This window comes from Parus major, chromosome 12 (assembly GCF_001522545.3).
Source record: "Parus major isolate Abel chromosome 12, Parus_major1.1, whole genome shotgun sequence".
Taxonomy (NCBI): Eukaryota; Metazoa; Chordata; class Aves; order Passeriformes; family Paridae; genus Parus; species Parus major.
The window spans coordinates 6,295,021-6,315,856 of NC_031781.1; the positions used below are offsets into that span (position 1 = coordinate 6,295,021).

A 20,836-nucleotide genomic window follows, 5' to 3' on the forward strand; every position below is an offset into this window, starting at 1 on the left:
GCTGGGCTATACTGGGAGCACTGGTCTGTACTGGAGCTGCGCTGGGCGCTCGCGCCCTCTGGCGGCCGAGCGAGGCGCTGCGGGAGAGCCGCGGTGCGGGGAGAGGGGGCGCTGGGGACGTGCGGGGGACACGGGCGCACTGGGCTGTACTGGGGTCACTGGGGCAGTCCTGGCAGGACCTGGAGACACCGGAGGTGGGGGGACACTGGGGAGGTACTGGGAGTTCCTTGGGATACTCGGTTTTGCTGCGGTGGCCTCAGTGGCAGTAGGGGGCACTGGGGATGTGAGAGGGGGGCACTGGGAGGCGCAGAGGGACACAGAGACATTGTGGGGGGCTCACTGAGGATGGGGCGGTAACACAGTAATAATGCAGCCCTCCCGGGCGTTGGGAAGGGTTTTTTTTTTTGGACTGGTGAGGACAGTCCCCACACAGGAACTGGAATTGTTTGGGAACACTGGGATTTCTTCTGTAGTCACTGGGGAGTGTCACCAGTTGGAAACTGGACTATGGGAAGTTTCCTACAGGAAACCCTGTGGAGGGTATGCGGGTATCCCTGAGGACATTGTGCAGGTGTTTCTGGAGGGCCAGGGGACGCTGTGGAGGTGATGCTGGGCTGGCCTGGTGGCACTGGGAGTGCACTGGTGAGTGGCTAGGCACACTAAGAAGGGCACGTGAGGGCAATGGGGATATTAGAGGAGGGTTCTGGAAAGGTCCCTGGGGACACAGGACCTGGGGACTGAGGCTGACATTCTATCACTGTTGGGAGCACCCGTGGGGACGTTGGCATGGCTTACTGGGATGGGACAGTGGGCACTGCTCCAGAGCAGGGTGTATGACCAGGTGAGATGGGGACATTTGCTCCCACTGTGACCAGATCCCAGCAGACACACCATCCCACACCCCACTTCCAAACCCCTGGGGTCCACAGCAGAGCCGGAGATGGAGATGAGTGTCCCAGCCCCAGGGTGGAGGCAAAGCTGGGGGCTGGTCGGGCTGGGGCCCCCCTCCGGCAGAAGCGCTGACACCGGGAACCACGGGATTGCTGAGCTCAGCCCGCTGCAGATTGAAGGGGGTTTATCGGGGGGGCCCGGCTTAAGCCCCGGGTGCTGAGCGCAGCCCCTCGGCAGGCGGCCCCCCGGGACCTTGGCCCTGTCCTTGTCGCACACCGGCGGGACGGTGGTGGCAGCGGCGGCGGCGGGCACCGGGAGCGAGCGCTGGAGGCGAAGGGAAGCTGGAGCTCGCTGCCCATCCTGGTGCTGACCTCCAAGGAGCGGGTGGTGAACCGCAGGGCTGCGGGGCTGAGGATGGGAGCCGGCGCCAGTGCCGAGGAGAAGCATTCCCGAGAGCTGGAGAAGAAGCTCAAGGAAGACGCTGAGAAGGATGCCAGGACCGTCAAGCTGCTGCTGCTGGGTAAGGGGGAGACAACACCCTGGGGAACCCATCCTCTGTGCATCTCACCCCAACAGCCTACCCAATGCACCCCTGAAACCTACCAGTGCCCCTCAACCTAACCAGCACACCCCACAGCTGCCCCCAGACCCGACCAGCCAATCCAACATTCCCCTGGCCCTGAGATGGACCCCAAAACCCAAGCAGCCCACCCTCACAGTTCATTCAACATTCTCCTGACTCACCCAGGACCCTTAAAACCAAGCAGCCTACCCCAACATTGCCCCTGCTCCCAGCAGCCCTAAACCAAACCTCCCCATTTCAAGAGCCCACCCAGTGTTTCCCTGACACCTCCAGCACCTTTAAACCAAACCAGCACAGCCCAGGAGTGCCTCCAACAGCCTCCCACTCCCAAGCATCCCTAAAACAAATCAACCCCTCCCCAGTAAAACACCCAAAGTTTCCCTGACCCCACTCTAAACCAAATCAGTTCAACAGTCCCCAGGCCCCTGCTCCTAAGCATCTCTAAAGCCAGACATCCCACTCTGGCAGTCCTCTGACCCCCACAGCACCCCTAAAGCCAACCAGTCAACCCCAAAAGCCCACCCAATGTTTTCCTCTCTCCCTCAGCACCCCTAAAGCCAACCAGTCAACCCCAAAAGCCCACCCAATGTTTTTCTCTTTCCCTCAGTACCCCTAAACCCAACCAGCCACCCCAACAAGCCCCTCATTCCCAGGATCCCCTAACTCAGCTCATCCCAACTGGCTCAACACCCCCTACCAGGCACCCCTGGTACAGCACATCACAGCAGACCATCTCAACAAGAAGATGAGATCCTAAGATCCACCCTAAGGTCCCCTGTTTTCCATATATCCCTGAACCCAACCAGCCCACCTAACATCCCCCCCCTCCCAAGTCCCCCAACCCCAACCAAGCCTCAAGAGCCTTCACCAACACAACCTATCACCACCCCACCCCTGCCCCATCCTCCTAGGGCCTCCATACAACCCATACCACCACCATGTCTGTCCCCAAAGCCCCCTTGTGCTGTGCTCCCAGTCCTTCCCAGTCCTGCAGTGGTGCCTGAGGTTGGGGTGCTGTGTATGTGGTGGGGCCATGAGTGGCGTCACCGTTCTCCCTGGACACAACCCCCTGCACAGCTAAGAGTTTGGGTCATTGGGTGGTGGGTGGCAGGATTGCTATGCCACCATGTCCCCAACCCCTCCCTTGGGTTCTTGAGAGTGTCCCTGCCTGAGCCGCTTCAGATCCCATTAGACACAGCGGCTCAGCCTAACCTTAATGCCCCTGGCTCCAGGCTGTTAATCCCCCTGCACACCCTGAGCCATGGGCCTGGCACAGCTCGCAGTGCCCGCAGCTGTGTCAGGCACCAAGGTCCTCAGGGAGCCAGCACGGGGCTCAGCTGGGAGTGCCCACAGCGTGGGCACCACCATGACCTGTGTTCTGTCCCCTTAGGAGCGGGGGAGTCGGGGAAGAGCACCATTGTCAAGCAGATGAAGTAAGTGCCAAGGGGGGACATTTGGTCCTGCCCACCATGCAAAGTGTCTGTCCCACACGGCAGCTGTGGGGTGCCCCATCCCACTGTGCCTGATTCTGCCCCATGCCACTGCCACGGGGTGCATCCATCATGTGGCTCAGCTCCATGGCACCTACCACAGCCTCATGCCTGTGATCTTCCCCGGCCAGGATCATCCACCAGGACGGTTACTCACTGGAGGAATGCCTGGAGTTCATCGCCATCATTTACAGCAACACGCTCCAGTCCATGCTGGCTATCGTGCGGGCCATGACCACCCTCAGCATCCAGTACGGGGACACGGCTCGCCAGGTGAGGAGCATTCCATGTCGAGCAGGGCCTCCCCCCAACCCCCAGGCCCCACTGACCCCCTCTCCCTTCACAGGATGATGCCCGTAAGCTGCTGCACCTCTCGGACACCATCGAGGAGGGGACCATGCCTAAGGAGATGTCAGAAATCATCGGACGGCTGTGGAAGGACCCAGGCATCCAAGCCTGCTTTGACCGTGCCTCCGAGTACCAGCTCAATGACTCTGCAGGCTAGTACGTGGGGTCGGGGAGTGTGGGTGGGGGAGGCGTGAGGGGAGTTCCAACCCGTGTCTCATGCCCACCGTGTGTCTGGCCAGCTACCTGTCAGACCTGGAGCGCCTGGTGACCCCCGGCTACGTCCCCACAGAGCAGGACGTGCTGCGTTCCCGCGTCAAAACAACTGGCATCATCGAGACCCAGTTCTCCTTCAAAGACCTTAACTTCAGGTGGGGGCCAGGCCCGCAGTGAGGGCTGGTGCCAGGGGGTGGGCAGGGAGTTGGAGGTGCTGACTTTCCTTTGTCCTGCCCAGGATGTTCGACGTGGGTGGACAGCGCTCCGAGAGGAAGAAGTGGATCCACTGCTTTGAGGGCGTGACCTGCATCATCTTCATCGCAGCTCTCAGTGCCTACGACATGGTCCTGGTGGAGGATGATGAAGTGGTGAGGAATGCTCACCACCTCACACACCCTCTGCTTTGTCCCTGTCATGATTTGGGTGTCACCACGGGGCTGTGTCCCTCCACAGAACCGCATGCATGAGAGTCTGCACCTCTTCAACAGCATCTGCAACCACCGCTACTTTGCCACCACCTCCATCGTCCTCTTCCTCAACAAGAAGGACGTCTTCCTGGAGAAGATCAAGAAGGCCCATCTCAGCATCTGCTTCCCTGACTATGACGGTGAGTGTGGCAGTGGCTGGTGGCGGTGGTGTGCTGCTGGAGGGTTGGGTGCCACCACCCCCGCAGGAGTCCCCCACCAGGTGTCCTCAGCACCCCACGCAAGCGCTGCCACATGAGCCTTGTTGAGGGAGCATGCAAGGTTTACCCACTCGAGGGAGCCCTGGGTTGTCCTGGGCCGGCACTCTGGCGGGGGACAGCAGCCCAGGAAGGGATCCTGCTCACTGCCACACCACCAGGTCCCAACACCTATGACGATGCGGGCAACTACATCAAGCTGCAGTTCCTGGAGCTGAACATGCGGCGGGACGTGAAGGAGATCTACTCCCACATGACCTGCGCCACCGATACCGAGAATGTCAAGTTCGTCTTTGATGCCGTCACTGACATCATCATCAAGGAGAACCTCAAGGACTGCGGGCTGTTCTGAGCCCCAGCCGAGCACCCCCTCCCCTGGGGCCCAGCCCTGTTGCTGACCCCTTCCCACCTCCACAGCCACCTCTGCCTGCCCCAAACCTCTGGGATTTGACCAGCTCAGCTCCAAAGCCACCCCTGGTGAAGAGGGCAGGGGGGGTGGGGGCACAATCTCACTCCCCCTCCCCACCAACTCTCCCACCAGTCAGCACTGTGGGACCCCCGGTTCTACTGGGGGTCTCTGGGGCTCCAGGTCCTAGGGGTACCTGGATACTACAGGGTTCTGGATACTTTCGGGTGCTGCAGGTCCCTGGGTAACCCTCAGAGCTGTGGGGTATGGGGGCTCCATTGGGTGCTGAGGGTCCTTGAGTACCCCTTGGAGCAGAGGGGTGTTCGGGAGTCCTGGGTGTCCCTGGATTCCCTTCAGAGCTGAGGGCTGCTGGGGGTTCCCAGATGACCTTTGGCACTGGGGAGACTGGGTGGTTTTGGGTGCCCCTTTGTGCTGGGAGTCCCTGGTACCCTTTGGAGCTGAGGGGTGTCAGGGGTTCCCTCAGGTGTTGGGGGATCCTAGGTGCCCTCTGAAGCTCTGAGTGCTAGGGTGGTTCCTCAGATGCTGCTGGGTGTCCATGAGTGCCCCCTGGAGCTGGAGGTCATCGGAGTCTCCAGGAATCCCTCAGAGCTGGGAGTCCTTTGGGTGTGGGGTGTCCATGAGGGATCCCTGGGGCTGGGGGTTCCTGTGGGCTACTGGATGCAAGGTGTGCTGCATCTCCCTCTGGACTACAGATCACTGGCTGTTCCTGGGTACTGGGTGTCCCCAGGGACTGTGTGATACTGGGGATCAGTGCCACCATGCCACTGCTGCAGAGCCAGGGCGTGGTCATGTGTTTGTTCCCACCCCACAACCCCTCCAGGTAGGGCTGAGCTCTGCAGCAGCATCCCAGTTATAACCCCAAGGGTCCCACCACTGCCCTCACCTCCCGTGACCAGAGGCTTCTCCTGACCCCAGGGGTATGCCAACGCACCTTGTGTCCCTCTCCCACCTCTGGGGACCACCCCAGCCCTCCCACAGAGGTGAAGCCCCCCTGCCAACTCCCATGTCACACAGGGAGTTCCAGTATATATAACATTTCTCTCTTTTTTTTTTTTCCTTTCTACATTTTATTATTTCAAACCATGTGAACAATTCGGTAAAACATCCTGTGGGAAAAGCGAGGCCGCAGGCACCGGCTGAAGGGTCCCCCTGGGCTGGGGGGACAGCGGGGGCCGCTCTGTACAGCAGGCTCTCCTCGCCCAACGCAACAGCTAGCCCTAAAAACTAGGCTTAGAAAGAGGGGGGGGATAGAGGCAGTGGGCAGCACCCCCTGCCCACCCTCCTGCCTGAGCTGCCCGTCGGGATGAGGGCAGCAAGGCGGGGTGGGGTGCAGACCCTCCCCCCCAAAGGCACACGGTTGGGGGGTGGGCTGGCCACAGAGGATGCCACCACCATGTAGCACTTGATGCTTTTAAATAGTTTGGTAAAAAGGTTTCTTTAAAAAGTAACCTGTGCCCAACCGGTGTGGTGTGGTTTTTTTTGCATGGTTTTGGGTTTGGTTTTGTTGGTTTTTTTCTTTTTTTTTTTTCCTTTTTTTCTTTCTTCTTTCTTTCTTTTCTGGTTTACTAAAAGGAATGTCATCGGTCGTGTTTGTGGCTGGGTGGGCACCCCCGAGGGGACCCTGTGCCCCCCGTGCCAGCAACACTTGCAATGTAAACAGTGAGAGCCCCAGGGCTCGGAGTGAATGAAATGGGGACTGGAATGGTTCGGGGGGTACAAACCAAGATTAAAACCTTGACTTCCCTGGAAGGGCAATGCCGGCGAGGAGGACAATGGTGGGGGGCAAACACGTGGGGCAGGGGGTACATGGGCCCTGCCACCGTGCTGGCACTCAAAAAGTCTCTTTATGTGGTGGGCGGAGGAATGAATCCAAAGAGAAGCGGGAGTGGGAGATGGCGTGGTCCTTCCTTTGCAGCTCCTAGGAGAGAAAGGGCGTGAGCAGGGGAGGGTCTGGGGACGGGGCAGCCTGCAGATGACAGGCTGTGCCCATCCCCAGAGGATGGTCCATGACCACCCCATTTGAGGAGCCACCACTGAGACCACCACCCACCTGGGCAGCACCACCCTCAGAAGAGACCACAATCCTTCAGGTTGTTTTTGATGATGACGTCGGTGACGGCGTCAAAGACAAACTGCACGTTCTTGGTGTCCGTGGCACAGGTGAAGTGGGTGTAAATCTCCTTGGTGTCCTTCCGCTTGTTCAGGTCCTCAAACTTGCTCTGGATGTAGCTGGCTGCCTCATCATACTTGTTGGCTCCTGGGGAAGAAGAGACACTGGGCTGCCCCACAGTTGCCTACAGCCACCAAAGGGTTTGGGCTTGGCTTGGCCCCCACAGCCACTGTCCTGATGCCAAACTGAGGCTCTGGAGGCAGAATGAGCTTCAGATAACCACCCTCAGGGCAGCTGCCCGTTGTGTTGCATCCCCCCACATCTTCTCCCAATCTCCTAGGGCACCCCAAACACCACCACACTCCTCAAGCACAGGGGAGCCAGAATCTCTGTCCCTAGCACCTCATGCTACCCTGCCTGGGGCAAGGCACTGCCCACTGACCCTGCCAGGAGGGCATGGGCCACCAAGGGTCCCGGTGGTACCTGTGTACTCAGGGAAGCAGATGGTGAGGGAGCTGTGCACGATCTTCTCCTCAAAGAGGTCCTTCTTGTTGAGGAAGAGGATGATGGACGTGTCTGTGAACCACTTGTTATTGCAGATGCTGTCAAACAGCTTCATGCTCTCATGCATCCGGTTCTGGCAGGGAAGACAGCAGCATGAGCTGGGCAGAGACCCCCCCCCCAAGGCAGCACCCACCCCACTGCTCCCTAAAGTGCCACCCCCCCATGCCCCTGCCTGCCTGCCTGGGCAGGGGATGCCAACAGCCCAGCAAGGCATGGGTCACACTGGCCAGGGCATTGGTGGCCACCCCAGCCCCCCACATAGGGGATGGCTCATGACACTGGTTCCATCCCCACGACTCACCATCTCCTCATCTTCAGCCAGCACCAGGTCATAGGCACTCAGGGCCACACAGAAAATGATGGCTGTCACCCCCTCGAAGCAGTGGATCCACTTCTTCCGTTCTGAGCGCTGGCCACCGACATCGAACATCCTGCAGCGGGGGGGTGATGTGGGGATGGGCAGCAGCTCCCAGCCCCACTGCCCTCACCCCATGCCCTGCCTCAGTGTCCCCAGCTGCCTGAAGCAAGAGCAGCACTGGTGTGGGCAGAGCACAGTGGTTCTGCCCCAGGGATTTTGCCAGTACTGAGGGCCTTCCCCAGCTCCAGCTGCCAGGAGTGTCCAGGCTCATTTCCTAGCCAAAGCCAAATCCCTGACGAGGATGCCCTGAGCTAGGGCATTATCAGGCTACCTTTCCCAGGGGGTGTCAGTGTCATGTTCCCCGGAGACCTGCTCCAGAGCAGGCACAGCAGGGGTTTGTCAGATACGTTGGACCAAGGGAGCCAAGTAACTGTGGGCTCAGCAGGATTGTGGCAGCAGCAGGGCTCAGGGATGATCCCAATGCACCATGTGCCTCTCCCACCACAGGCAGCAGAGGATGCCCTGCCTCCATGGAGAACAGCCCAGAAGTAACATTCCACATCCACTGCCATGCCCACTGCCAACTGCTTGGCTGGCAGGAAGGCTTCCCCACTGGGACACACTGTGTTCCCCCAAGACCACCCCCACTTCCACCTCCAAAGCGCTGCCCTGGCAATGCACAACCAAGTGTTTCCATTCCACAAGGGTGGCATCGTGGTCCCTGCAAGCCCCCTGCATTCAGAGACAATCCCAGCAGATCTTTCTGACATCAGTTCTGTTGCCATGGGACTAAATCCTCTGGGGATGTGCACAATGGCAGCTTTTTGCCTCCGAAACCGGAGCTCTGATGATTTCCCGTGGGTTTTCAGTGGAAAGCAACCATGGGGGGCCAGCAGGCAGCGCTACTACTGCCTGACCCTGAGAGCCCAGCTCCTGCCCAGTGTCCTTCCTGCAGTGGAAGCAGCGTCACAGCAGCAGGAGGAGGGATGCCTTCCCCCTCCCCTCCTCGTCAGAGCCTGGATCCGCCCCCAGGCTGAGCTCTGTGAAGTGTTTTTGAGGCTGTTCCAGCTATTTCAGTGGTTTCCGCTCTCTGAGGCAGCAGTTCCCGCCGTGAGCAAACCAGGAGGTGGGGGGGAACTGAGTGCATGCAGTGTGCACCCATGGTCCATCCCAGCATGGGGAGGAAGGGTTTTTTTTGCTTTCAAAAAGCCAAAAGGGAAAGAGGTCAGACATACTTGAAGTGCAGGTCCTTAAAGGTGAAGTGAGTCTCTACGATGCCCGTGGTCTTCACCCTGGTGCGCAGCACATCCTGCTGCGTGGGGATGTAGTCGGCACGGGCTATCCTCTCCAGGTCGTTCAGGTAGCTGGGGACAAAGAGGAATGGTGCTGTGGGAGCTGGGCCGTGGGGCATGACCCACCCAGATCCCGTGGGACATCCCCACACTGGCACAGAGTCCCCTGTCCATCCGGCACTGCTCAGTTGGGGAGGGCAGTGCCAAGCTGGGACGCACAGCACAGGTCCGATGTGCATCCTAGGGTTACCCCATGTCCCTGCCAGACACAGGCAGGGCAGGATACCAGTGGCCAGGGTGATATGGGACACACAGGACCAAGGGATTCTGGGCAGTGTGCTGGCACTGGAGCCAGGTAGAGGATGCAGCCGGGGCTCGGGGGCTCACCCCGTTTCCCCCGGCTGTTTGCACAGGGGGGAAATGGCAAGAGGAAAATATTCAGTGCTATGGCAACCAGCCGCAGTGCCGGCGGAAACAATCGATGGCGCCACGCCATTTATAGTCAAAAACACAAAGGGACGGCGTCCTGGGAGGAAACGGGAGGTGGGAGAGACAGGGAGCAGCGCCCTGGGGGGCTGCAGGCATCCCAAGCCCCTCGGGGAGCATCGCCTGCCCTGATGCCCACAGGGTCCTGGCAGAGGTGGTGGCCAAGTCCCCAGTGTGCAGCACCCACCGGGACTGATGAGGGCTGCCAGGGGGATCAAGGCGGGTTTTGATTTCTCCAGCTCACATTGCTTTAATTGGGTTACTACAAACGGGCTCCTTTAAGCAAATTAGGCTTGTCTTAATTAAGGCATTTGTGGCCCTGTAATCTGGTGAAAGCCAGATTACAGCCTGCGAGGCCATAGGGATCCTTGGCTCTGACTGCAGCACGGCCACTCGCCAGTTCCTGGGAAAGCCTGCAGCGTGTCAGGGCAAGGCCAGAGCTGGAGGTGCCCCAGGAGCCTGCTGTGGGTGTGAGGGTGGGGGACCTGCACGTTACTGCCACACAGCAGTTCAAAAACAGCCGGAAACACACATGGCCTCTGGCTGACAAAAAACAGGAAACGCCACAGCAGGGCCCTGTGCAGCACCACAGGCCCTTGGACATTGCATCAAGCCCCGGGGTGCTGGTGAGCACCACCCTGGCACCCAAACTCCTGGAACCCCAAGAGGCAGAGGAAGAACAGGATGGGGACTGCTGTGCTGCAGAAGGCTGGGGCACAGGTGGGCCATGTGCTGGGCACAGCACAGGGTTCCTCATTCCCAGGCTGATCTGTTATCTGTCTGGTGTTAGCAGCACCATGGGCATATCATCCCTGTGAGATGGGTAAGGGATCTTGGGGCCAATCTCCACAGGGCTGGAAAAAGGCTGGAGCGAGAGCTTGAAGGTGCTCCTAATTAATGGTTGTCCAACCCCCCACCATGTGTTAAACACTCCATAATGGCACTGACAGGCACTTGGCAGCACTGTGCAGATACACCTGCTCCAAGTGTGTGTGCAAGCTCCCCGACACCTGCTGGGTGTCCTGTTCTCCCAAATCAGCATCCACAGCCCGGGAAATGCCAGAGCTGGCTGGGGAGTGATGGGGCTGAGCAGACAAGGGCTGGGGAAGGCGGGTGTGTGTCTGCCTGGAGGAAGTGAAAGCTGCGGGTGCTGGGGGAAAGAGCTGACAGGAGCTCCTCCAGGTTTGGTGCTTGCCAGGAGCTTTCCTGTAGTCTCTTCCCCACGGTGATCTCGGTGCAAAAGAGAGACCTGACATTGCCATGCATGAGGGGACAGCTGGGGAAACCACTTGCCCTGGGATGGCAGTGAGTCCCAAGCGTGCAGGATCCCAGGTGAGGCCAGGCTTGGTGGGGTGTTCCTGGCACACCTTGAGCTCCCCCCACACTGCTTTACCATAAGGGGTCTGGGTGGAGAGGGTAGGAGGGCACTGTGCGAGCTGAACACAGACTCAGCTGTGTTGCTGTCTCCAGCAATGGTACATTAGGCAGATTAATTTTATTTATTAATCTCTTTAAGGATAAACCCAACCAGCTGCAGCAATTTATCTACCTAAACACCAATTTGCTGGGTAATGCACAAGTGTAATGCCAAGTCTTTCTGTATAAAAATAGTTAAAAGAAAAAGAAAAAGAAAAGCCTCTTGAGCATCCTACTCATCCTCTTCAGACCTAAGCATCCCCAGGGCTTTCCTTGGGAATTTTTCCTGAAGACCCATGAAGGGTGATGAGGATGGGCAGGACACTGGCTGTGCTCATGAGTCCGGAGCCAGTGGAAAGCATCTCCTGGGGAAGGGTAGTGGGGACAGAGCAGTGGAAGGAGGGGGATGCCCCAGTGCCCCCCCTTCCAGGGTACACAGCACCCCGCCAGAGAAGGAAACCGCTTTCGAAACATCCGCCTTCCCAGTTCCACTCTGGCTGAGCCCCAGCACCATGCGGGAAGTGGCAGCACCAGCTCCTAAACCTGGAGAGTGAACAGCAGTCCACGGGGGGATTTTATGCTGCTTGATAAAAGCACTGTGGCTCACAGGCCTGAGCTGAGCTGGGGCAGAGGAGGGGCTACTCACTAGGCAGCAGAGTCGTTCAGCTGGTACTCTCGGGAGCGGTTGAAGCAAGCCTGGACCCCATTGTCAGCCCACAGTCTCCGGATGACGTTGGCCAAGTCCTCCGGCATGATGCCCTGCTCCTCAGCAGTGGAGGAGAGTGCAAACAGCTGCCGAGCATCATCCTGCAGGGAAAAAACAGCTTGAGCACTGGCACGGACTTATCAAAGCTCACTCTGCCCCAAAGGGCCTGATGGGTGCACCCACCAGGGAACAACAGGGGTTGGGCTGAGCCACCTTTAATCCTAGTTCACTTTTAGGCACATCTGTTTTGGCCACCAGGAACCCCCATCCCTGCCAGGCACAGTGGAAGCAGGAGGGCACCCACCGCTCTAGAGGAGTCTCCAAAGTCAATCTGCAGGTTCCCCATCGCCTTGATGATAGCCATAATGGACTGGATGGTGTTGCTGTAGACCACAGCTTTGTACTGCCGGCACTCCTCCTCTGAGTAACCATCCTCATGGATGATCCTGGGGCAGGGAAGAGACACAGGCAAAGTCAGCCCTTTGTGGGGTACCTCAGGATGCTGCTCCCCACCCATGCTCTGTGGCAACACCAATGGGGAGCTTTCCCTATCAGCCACTAGTTTTGGAGTCTGGGGCCAAGGCCTGAGCAGTGGCAGCCACAGTGACAGTGCAGGGACCACTCACTTCATCTGTTTGACGATGGTGCTCTTCCCAGACTCGCCAGCACCTGTGGAGAAATGAGAAAGGATGAGGTCCTGTCCAAAGCCAGGAACCCCTACCCTATTGGGACACCCCCCCTGCACAGGGAAGGAATGCAGCAGGTGCTTCAGCCATTGGAGAAGCAGCATTAGACAGAGCACATGACTGTATGTGCACTGGAAATGTGAGGACCAAGAAAGAGGGAACATAAGAAGAGCCTGGGGGGTCCTTGCAGTATTTCCCAAGGGAAGAAATGACACCTGCTCTGGGCCAGGAAAATGGCATCGACACACTAACATTTTCCCCACAGTCCTAGCATGCCACAGCTGACTGGCAATCCTGGTTTTGGCTGAACCTGGGGACTCCCTGTGATAAGGGGGCTGAGCTCTGCCCATCACCTGCCTTCCCATCTCCAGGCAGAACATGAGATGCCTCATCCCACATCCCCTCCATGCTGGAGAACAATGGAGCACCAGCCCTGTTGCATATCCACAGCTGGAGGCAGCAGTGGCCAGCATGCAGGGATGCTTGTGCCACAAGGTGCAGGCAGGGAACTCGAGAATAAATTGCCACCTCCACCAGCCAGCTCAAGCGATCCCAGCGGGCTGAGCCACCCCCGGTTTGGTTCTTAAATAGTGCTCATTTCCCAGCCTGCCAGGTCCTGTGCCCCAGCCTGCTGCGGAGGCGGCTGCCAGCAGGGAAAGCTGATGGCTTTTGGGGTCGCTTTATTTTTCAGCATCCAAATGCAGGGTTCCATAAGTTCAGCAAGACAGCCAGGGTGCCTAAGGTTCTCCTTTCCCCACCCTGTCCCCCCCAGGGACATCACCCCACGCAGGCGATGTGCAGCTCAGCCCTCCCTCCACAGACTGGGAGCAGGGAAGAAGCAAAGTCACCCTGGCTGCAAGAAAGGGGAAGCCGAAAGGGGAAGCTGAAAGAAAGGGGTATGTCCCTTGTCCCCTCTCTGAGCAGGGAGTGTCACGAGATGGATGAGTGCCTGGCCCATCTTGCCCCAGGACCCCCAGCAGGATGAGGCCCCTTTGACTGGGGACCAGAGTGGTCCCTGCCTCTGGGTGCAAATCACCCAAGCCAAGTCCATCCCCATGTTCTCTCACAGACCTTTTTGCAGGCCCCCCCAGTGCTGCCCTTGACCATGGAGCTGCCCTTATAGGGGGTACCAAGCAGGCCTGTGCCAGCATGGCTGCAGAGGAGGCAGAGATTACAGAGAAGGTTAAAAAAAAAAAATTAGGGAAAAAAAAGCGCAGATTATGCTAAAATTAACAGAGAAAAACAGGGCCCATCGTGCCAAGCTGAGACATGGTGGCAGGGAACAAACTCCTTCTATGCATGTCCCCAGCCTGAACACCATCCAGGTGACAGGCATGTACCCGCAGGGACATCACTGTGGGCAGTGCTCAGGGCCTGGAGCATACTGAGGCTATAGAGACCCTGTATATACCACTCGAGCTCCCTGCTCCACGGTTCCCATGCTGTACGTGCCAAGGGAGGGGCTCTGCTCAGCTCAGAGGTCACTGTTGAGCACAGCAGGGGCTCTGTGGCACTGCTGACCCATCCTCCCCCAGCACCCTCAGGATGCTGACGCGGCACCCGGCACAGCCTGGCCAGCGCTCGTGGTCAGTGCTGGCAACTCCTGCCTGGAACTGGGAGCAGGGGGGAAGGACTCCGAGTAGCCCTTCATTTTTTTCCATTAAATACCTCTGGTTTCTAACACCATCCCGTACCGCTGGGTCCGCTGGCCAGAGCCAGCAGCATTCACCCAGTCCTTTCTCAGTGGGTGCCTGGACAGTGAAACTGAGGCATGTGGCAAGCGAGAACTCGGCTTATCAGCATGTCTTGAGGTGAGGTGCCAGACAGCCGTCCTCAGCTCCTCCTCTCTCTGACCCTGTCTGACATTTTCTCTGCCAGGAGGGAACAACCCTGCTGGGGCCTCCTGCCTTCTCCCGGCAGGGTGACAGTCACAGGGTGACCATCACCGAGGCTGGCTATTTCCTTGCAAACTTCCTCCACATCTCCCAGCATCTTCCCTGATCCCTGGGGAAAGCAGCCATGTTTCAAGTCAGCACCCTGCCCAGCACAAGAGATTGTACACTTATAGTGAGCAGGAATTTGGATCAGAATTAACAGCCCCCCTCCCCACATGGGGACCTCCCCCAGCCCCCTCATACAGTGGAGGGAAAGGGTTTCCAATTCCCGGAAAACCCCAGCTGCTGCCCATTCAGCCCCAAAACAATTCCTGGGCTGGATGCCAACCACCAGCTTCCACCCTCCAGCCCAGCCCAGGCAGGATGAGGCAGTGTCAGAGAAGCTCTGGACTCCTGTGCCGACATCGGGGAGGGGGGGATGATGGGAGGGGTGGAGACCTCCCCCACTACCATGGGCTGACCCCACGGCTGTGCTTCCTCCAGCCCTGCCTCTCTGCAGGCAGTGCTTGTTCCCAGGGCAGCGCCTGGCAAAAACAGGAGGAGAGCTCTCTCTCAGGCTCATTTCCTCCTTTGTTTGTTAAAAATAATCTTCAAAAATTTAAAATAAGCAAGCAGCTGCCTGGCTCCAGAACTCCCTGCTAATCCACTGGCAAAAATTTTATTGAGCCAACATATATAATTTGCAGCCCATGATTTATGATGCTTTCTGGGCATCAGATATTTAGTGCAATATATGCACATAGTTCTGGGCAGCACATATGTAATTCCTGTATTTTAGGAGCTGGCCACAGGTTTCAGGATCCACCTCACCCTGCATCACCGACAGGGGATTTTCCATTTTTCCACACGGCACCATCTTTTCAAATATTCAGGCATAGATGGAAGCAATGCATAGCTGGAAAATTCTCATTATGGGGGAAAAGCTGGAATTCAATCCACCAGCAGGTCCAGAGCCATCCCCATCCCCAGCACACAGAAGCCATCCCCTCCTGCTGTCCCAGCAAGCTTTCCTAGACTGGCAAACAGCAGCTATTATCTGAGCATGGATTTACAGATGGGTTTTAGTTCTGGATGAATCCACCAATCCCCTTTTCTGCAGGACAGACAGACGGCTGCAGAGCCCACCCCCCCGGCACCTGTGGGGTCCCCACCATCAAATGAGACAGACAAAGGGGTGTGTTAAAAGCAGAGTTACCCTAAAGATTCAAAAATTAATAACAAAAAGAGATTCCCCTCGACATTTTCCTTCCTACCCAAAATAGATGGAAAATTGCTGCAAAAATAATCACATTTTTTTAAAACCCCACAGTGACACAGGGCGTTTTTCCCAAGGGCCATCCCATTCCAGCACAGGGCTGGCTGCTTCCCAGGAGCCGTGCACTGTTGGCTGGTGGAATGCCACGTCCTCAGGCAGGACCTCAAAAAATTGGGGGGTGCAGACCCCCTGTCCAAGGCAGCTGACAGAGATGCAAAAAAAAAGAAATAAAATAGAAATAAATTTGCAGCACAAGGGATGCTCAGGGCACACAGGGAGGAGGTGGGCTAGGGATGGTTTCCCAAGGGGAGCACAGAAAATGCACCCCCAGTGCCAACAAGCCCGCCGGTGTTCATATGCTGGACAAAACTATCCTTGTGCTGGGCTTTTTCCAGGAATCCTGAAACTTTGCTGCTCTGTTTCTGCCCCTGCCACGGCCAGAGCGGTTCCTCTCCCTCCACACTACTGCTGCCATGTGCCCCCAGGCCTGGGTGCCATTATTCTGTCCATCCTGCCCTGACAGGATGGGGCCTCACTCTCAGGTACAGCCTGGATGCTGCCGACAGCCGAATCCCCCCGGTTGGGTTTTCCACCAGCGGGATGGAGAATTACTCAGCTCCCCCAGCTCCGGTGATTCAAGCAGTCTCCGGGCCGGAAACCCGCACTCCGGCCTGGAACAGGAAACCTGATGGCTGCGGAAAGGCCAGGCCAGCCCTGGCAACAGCAACAGCGCTTGGGGACACTGTGATCCCCACCCTGGGTAGGCTCAGACCATGGGACACCTTCTTCCATAAAGCTACACAGATGTATAGGTGAAGCAATAAATAGAGATATAGATGTGCTTTTTGATAATATAAATCAATGTATATATCACTCCATGCAAAAAAGTAAGATGTGTGTATATACACACACACACAAAAGTTAAAATATAAAATGCATTTCTAATGTACATCTGTAAAAATATATGTTAAAGATATACACATAAGCCTGCTGCTTCCTCTGGGCAAAGCCTAAGTGCTCATCTTGGAGCAGACTGCAGCTGCCGGCCCCCAGGACACCACCAGTGGGGGCATTGTAGTGACCCATCCCATCCCAACCTATCCCAAGCCCATACACCAGCTCCAGGGGGTTGGATGTCAGATTCCTCTGGATCTAACAGCACTGATTTCTTCCCTGGTCCCCCACACTGTGACACCTCCTAGCCCATTGCAAAAAAACAGCACTAGGGCTCCCAGAGTCCCCACTGAAGGGAGGACCAAACCCCTCCAACAGCCAGGACTGATGAAGGAGTGGGGATAGAAGCAACCCCTAAGACAGGACAAAGCACAGGAAAGCAGGCGGCTCACACAAAACCCAGGGCACTGCTGGGGCCATGCAACCTCTGAAAGTCACAGCTGGTCCCTCCCTTCCTCTATTTTTATGCAACCCCAAAAAAAAAAAAAAAAAAAAAAAAAAAAAAAAAAAAAAAAAAAAAAGCTGTTTTGGAGCCCTACCCAGCACTGTCTGTCCCAGGCAGAATCTGGTATAGGCAGCTCCTATGTGATGTACCCTGGTGCCACCACGCCAGCAAGGGCAGTGTCCTCAACCCAGGGTCTGAACCTAGAGCAAACCCCTGGGGATTAACATCATTAACACATCAGCGCCTTCTCCACCTCTAACACAGCTGAGAAATCCTTTACTTTCCTAATCCTCCAAAGATAACGAATAAGGGGCTTTGAGCACAGCATTGGCTTGCCGCTGCCAACTCTGCATCCCTCTGGAGCACCCCAGCACCCACAGGCAAGGAGGTGGGTTGGCCAGAACACTGCTGCCCAGCAGAAACAGACAGTGACGGCAGGGCTTTGTGTTCTAACAATGCCGAGGAGCTGACAGTGGCACTGGGAGGTGTTGGAAGAATGGGGCGGATGCTCCAGTTGCTTTCAGCTGTCAGTGATGGCTCCTGGCCTCTCCCAGCACCAAAACCGTGGGAGACCACTGGTTTCCAGTGGCAGGGAAGGTGACATTCTTTATTTGGGGTGAATTGCTTTGCCAGGGGGATATTGCTTCATCTGGGTTTTCTCCCCATCAGAGACTGGAGCTTTAAACTATCTGGCACACACTCATTTTGCCAGAGCAAACAGCAGAGGAAAACCTGCAGGCACCAAGAGGTTCCACATCAGGATCAGTGCTGTGCCCACACCTGCAGAGCTGGGGGGGTCCAGCTGCCCACTCTGCACCAACAGTGTGTGTCCATTCCTCCCCAGCTCACCCACCACGGCAGAGGAAAGGCAGGAGGCAGCTCATGGCCACATACAGAGCACAGTACAGATGTGAGACACCTGCAGCAGTCAGCCCCAAGCCTTCTCTGCTCCTACACTCCTGCTGCCATCACCACATGCCGAGGCTGGTGCCTTCCACACACGCCATGCCCTGCCCAGCTGCGGTGCCACAGCTCCAAAGCTTGGCTGTAGGACACCATGAGTTGCCACCAAAAAATCATGCCATGCCTGGAAGAGGCATCTCTTCATGCCATAGGTCGATGCAGCACAAAGGGTGAAGATGTTTTTCTCTTTAGTTTTTCCCTCCCTTTTGCTGGAGGAGGCAGGAGGACTGCAGCCCCCACAGAAGACCCTGGAGCTCTGCCTTGCTTAGAGTAACGAGGAGCTGTGGTGCTCACCAAAAAGCATGTGAGGCCTCAGGTCTCCTCAAAGCTTCCCCTGACCATGGGGAAAAAACATAAGCCATATGAAGAGTGAGCAGTAGGGAGGTGGGAGCATCCCCCCAGCACTGCAGTCCCACCTCACAGAGGGGACATGTCAGAAGCAGCAGCCCCCAGCGGGGGAGTGCTGGCCCCACCTGCCCAGCCACTCCCTGCCAGCTTGGGAGGATTTTCCGGCCATGGCTCAGCTCGGAAATGGGCAGCTCTAACTCAAGGCTCTAGCACTATTGACACCTGAACAGCTGCAAGGGGAAGAAAAGCCTTTTTTAAAAATGTACAACAAGAGCCATTTTGCTCTATTTTTGGCTATAGAAAGTAGCTGAGATCAGAAATGCCGCTCGTAAACACTGGCCCCAGCAGATGGGAGTGCGGACATCCTCTTCCTCCTCCTGCCTCCACTTCAGGACAGAGCAAGACCGGGGAAAGGGACGTCAGCCAGTCAGCCTACACCATAATCCTAGTCCCCAGCTGTGCCTCAGTGATGCTCAGCACCAACAGGATGGGCCCTCTCTACCTGTGCACCCAGAGCTGACAGCACCAGGGTGATACTGCCTGGATGGTCCTGGACAGTCCCAGGAGGCTCCTGAGGCTGGAGGTGCCAAACTCCCTTGGCCAGCTACATCCCCATTACTTCCCACCAGGCAGTGGGCTGAGCTGAGCAGAGCTGGCAGCAAGGCCAGCACGGGAGCAGCTCGTAGCAAAGAGCTACCACATGCTTCTCCACCATCCCACAAATCCCATGGGGTTTCACTCCCCTCACTCTCCCCTCCACAGAAAAAAGAGGGGCAGTGAATGTGCCCAACCATTTAGCCCCCAGATGGCACAGACCCCCTCCCAATATCCCCACAATGGGTTTTGCTGCCAACACTGCGCATGCCAAGGCAAAAAAAAAAATCAAAATAAAATAAAATGAAAAGAAAACGCTCTCTGATAGAGGAGCGTTTTGAAGCGTTAATTACGTATTTCTCAAGGCAGGCAGGGGTTGAGCAAATAAAGGCCTGCCGGATTTCAGCGTGACTTCCTGCTGCTGGCAGCTTCCTCTGCAGACAGCAGATGAGCCCAAAGACATTTTCTGTCAGCGATCCCTCTGTCCCGCTGCCCCACGGTGCCGTGGGAGCCTCGCACGCTCCCGCCTTGCACCTGGAGCGGGGCCCTCCCTGGGAATTTCGTCAAGGGAATAAAAAGCCCAACTGGGAGTCATTAAGAGAAATAATAAATTAAAATAACGAAGTGCTGCCTTGCCCGCAGGCACAGGGCAGGGCTGTGAACGCCCATGGGAGCATCACCAGGGTGCTTTGAAGAGCTCAAGTGGCCCGTTATCGGTACCAAAATCTAGTGTCCGTGAGGCAGAGAGCCCGCGGGCTGTGGGGGGCCCTGCCCGCGGCAGGCAGTGGCCCCGGCCCCCCAAACCCCCACGGAGGGGCTAGGGTGATGGAGAGGCTCGGGCCTGTCCCAGTGCTCCAGTGTCAGACCTGTTACCTCCATCACAGCCAGAGGCCAGAGTAAGAGGAGCCCAGGAATCCTGAGCAGGTGGGACAGGGTGCCTGAGCTTGCAGAACCTTTGCTGGGGGGGTGCATCCAACAGGAGAATGGGGATGCCCCCACCTCTGTCCCAAAGGGATATGTCCAGACTGGACACTGACTGGCAGGGGGGACAGTACCAAAGTGGGGTGCCAGCTTCTTCTGGGGAGAACCCCACAGCCCAGGGTGAAGTGGCACCCGCTCTTGAGGGGGACCCAAGGCTTGTTGTAGGGCCAGCACCCCATCGCCAGAGGGATCCCCAAGGCATTAACATCCTGCTCACAGAGGGCTGGGGAAAGAACCCCATTGTGGAGGGGATCCCCAGGTCTGCTGTGTTACAGGGCTCCACTCTTGTGGGGAAACCCCTAGAGTTGGGATGGGGTCAACACCCCACTCCTGGAGGGAATCATTGGGACCTCGGATGGGATCAACATCCCAGTCCCAGGGGAAATCATTGGGACCTCGAATGGGGTCAACATCCCAGTCCCCGGGGGAATCACTGGGACCGCAGATGGGGTCAACATCCCAATCCTGTGCGGAGAGACACTGGGAGCTGGGATGGGGTCAACATCCCGTTCCTGGGCGGGGCGGAATCCGTGGGAGCTGGCATGAGACCAATAACCCCCTCCTGCAGGGAATCCCTGATATCTCGGGATGGATCAACATCTCACTCCTGGGGGGGATGCCTGGGACCTGGGATGGGGTCAACACCCGACTCCTGGGGGGAAATCCCGAGGCCTGCTACCCCATTCATGTGGGGGGAACCCGGAAGCCCAGGGCGGGGCAGGCCCCCCCGTTCCCGGGGACATCCCCGGGGCCCGAGATGGAGCCGACAGCTCACTGCGGGGAGAACCCGAAGCCTGGGCTGGGGCCAGCATCCCTCTCATGGGGGATCCCCGGAGCGGGGCGGGGCACTGCCGGCGCTGGTACCCAGGATCGCCCCGGGGCAACGGGGGGCGGAGGCGGCGAGGCCGCCCGGTTCCGGCAGGGCCGGGCCGAGCCGGGCGAAGAAGCCAAGATGGGGGGCCCGGGGGTGGGGCCCAGGGGTCTTTACCCAGCAGCAGCAGTTTCACCTCCCGCGCCGCCTTCTCGCCGTCCTCCCGCAGGTTCTTGTCGATCATGCGAGAGCGCTCGGCGGCCGCCTTGTCCTCGGCGCTCACGGTGCAGCCCATGGCGGCGGCGGCGGCGGCTGCTGCGCGCGCCCGCGGCTCTGCC

General features: G+C 57.7%; 2 protein-coding genes across 2 annotated transcripts; one reads left to right on the forward strand and one right to left on the reverse strand.

Moving 5' to 3' along the window:
• Positions 1–1,192: 1,192 nt before the first annotated feature.
• Positions 1,193–4,647, forward strand: GNAT1 (G protein subunit alpha transducin 1). The gene is made up of 8 exons (XM_015640557.2): positions 1,193–1,411; positions 2,865–2,907; positions 3,096–3,237; positions 3,311–3,468; positions 3,552–3,680; positions 3,764–3,893; positions 3,979–4,132; positions 4,369–4,647. Exons 1-8 carry the CDS (start codon positions 1,306–1,308, stop codon positions 4,557–4,559), a joined length of 1,053 nt encoding a protein of 350 aa, XP_015496043.1. The 5' UTR covers positions 1,193–1,305; the 3' UTR covers positions 4,560–4,647.
• Positions 4,648–6,142: 1,495 nt separating this feature from the next.
• Positions 6,143–20,815, reverse strand: GNAI2 (G protein subunit alpha i2). Its single transcript, XM_015641324.3, has 9 exons — positions 20,676–20,815; positions 12,193–12,235; positions 11,871–12,012; positions 11,507–11,667; positions 8,902–9,030; positions 7,610–7,739; positions 7,228–7,381; positions 6,685–6,891; positions 6,143–6,552 (listed from the first exon to the last, which is right to left on the reverse strand). The coding sequence occupies exons 1-8, from the start codon at positions 20,791–20,793 to the stop codon at positions 6,701–6,703; spliced, it is 1,068 nt and encodes a 355-aa protein (XP_015496810.1). The 5' UTR covers positions 20,794–20,815; the 3' UTR covers positions 6,143–6,552; positions 6,685–6,700.
• Between the last annotated feature and the right edge of the window lie 21 nt (positions 20,816–20,836).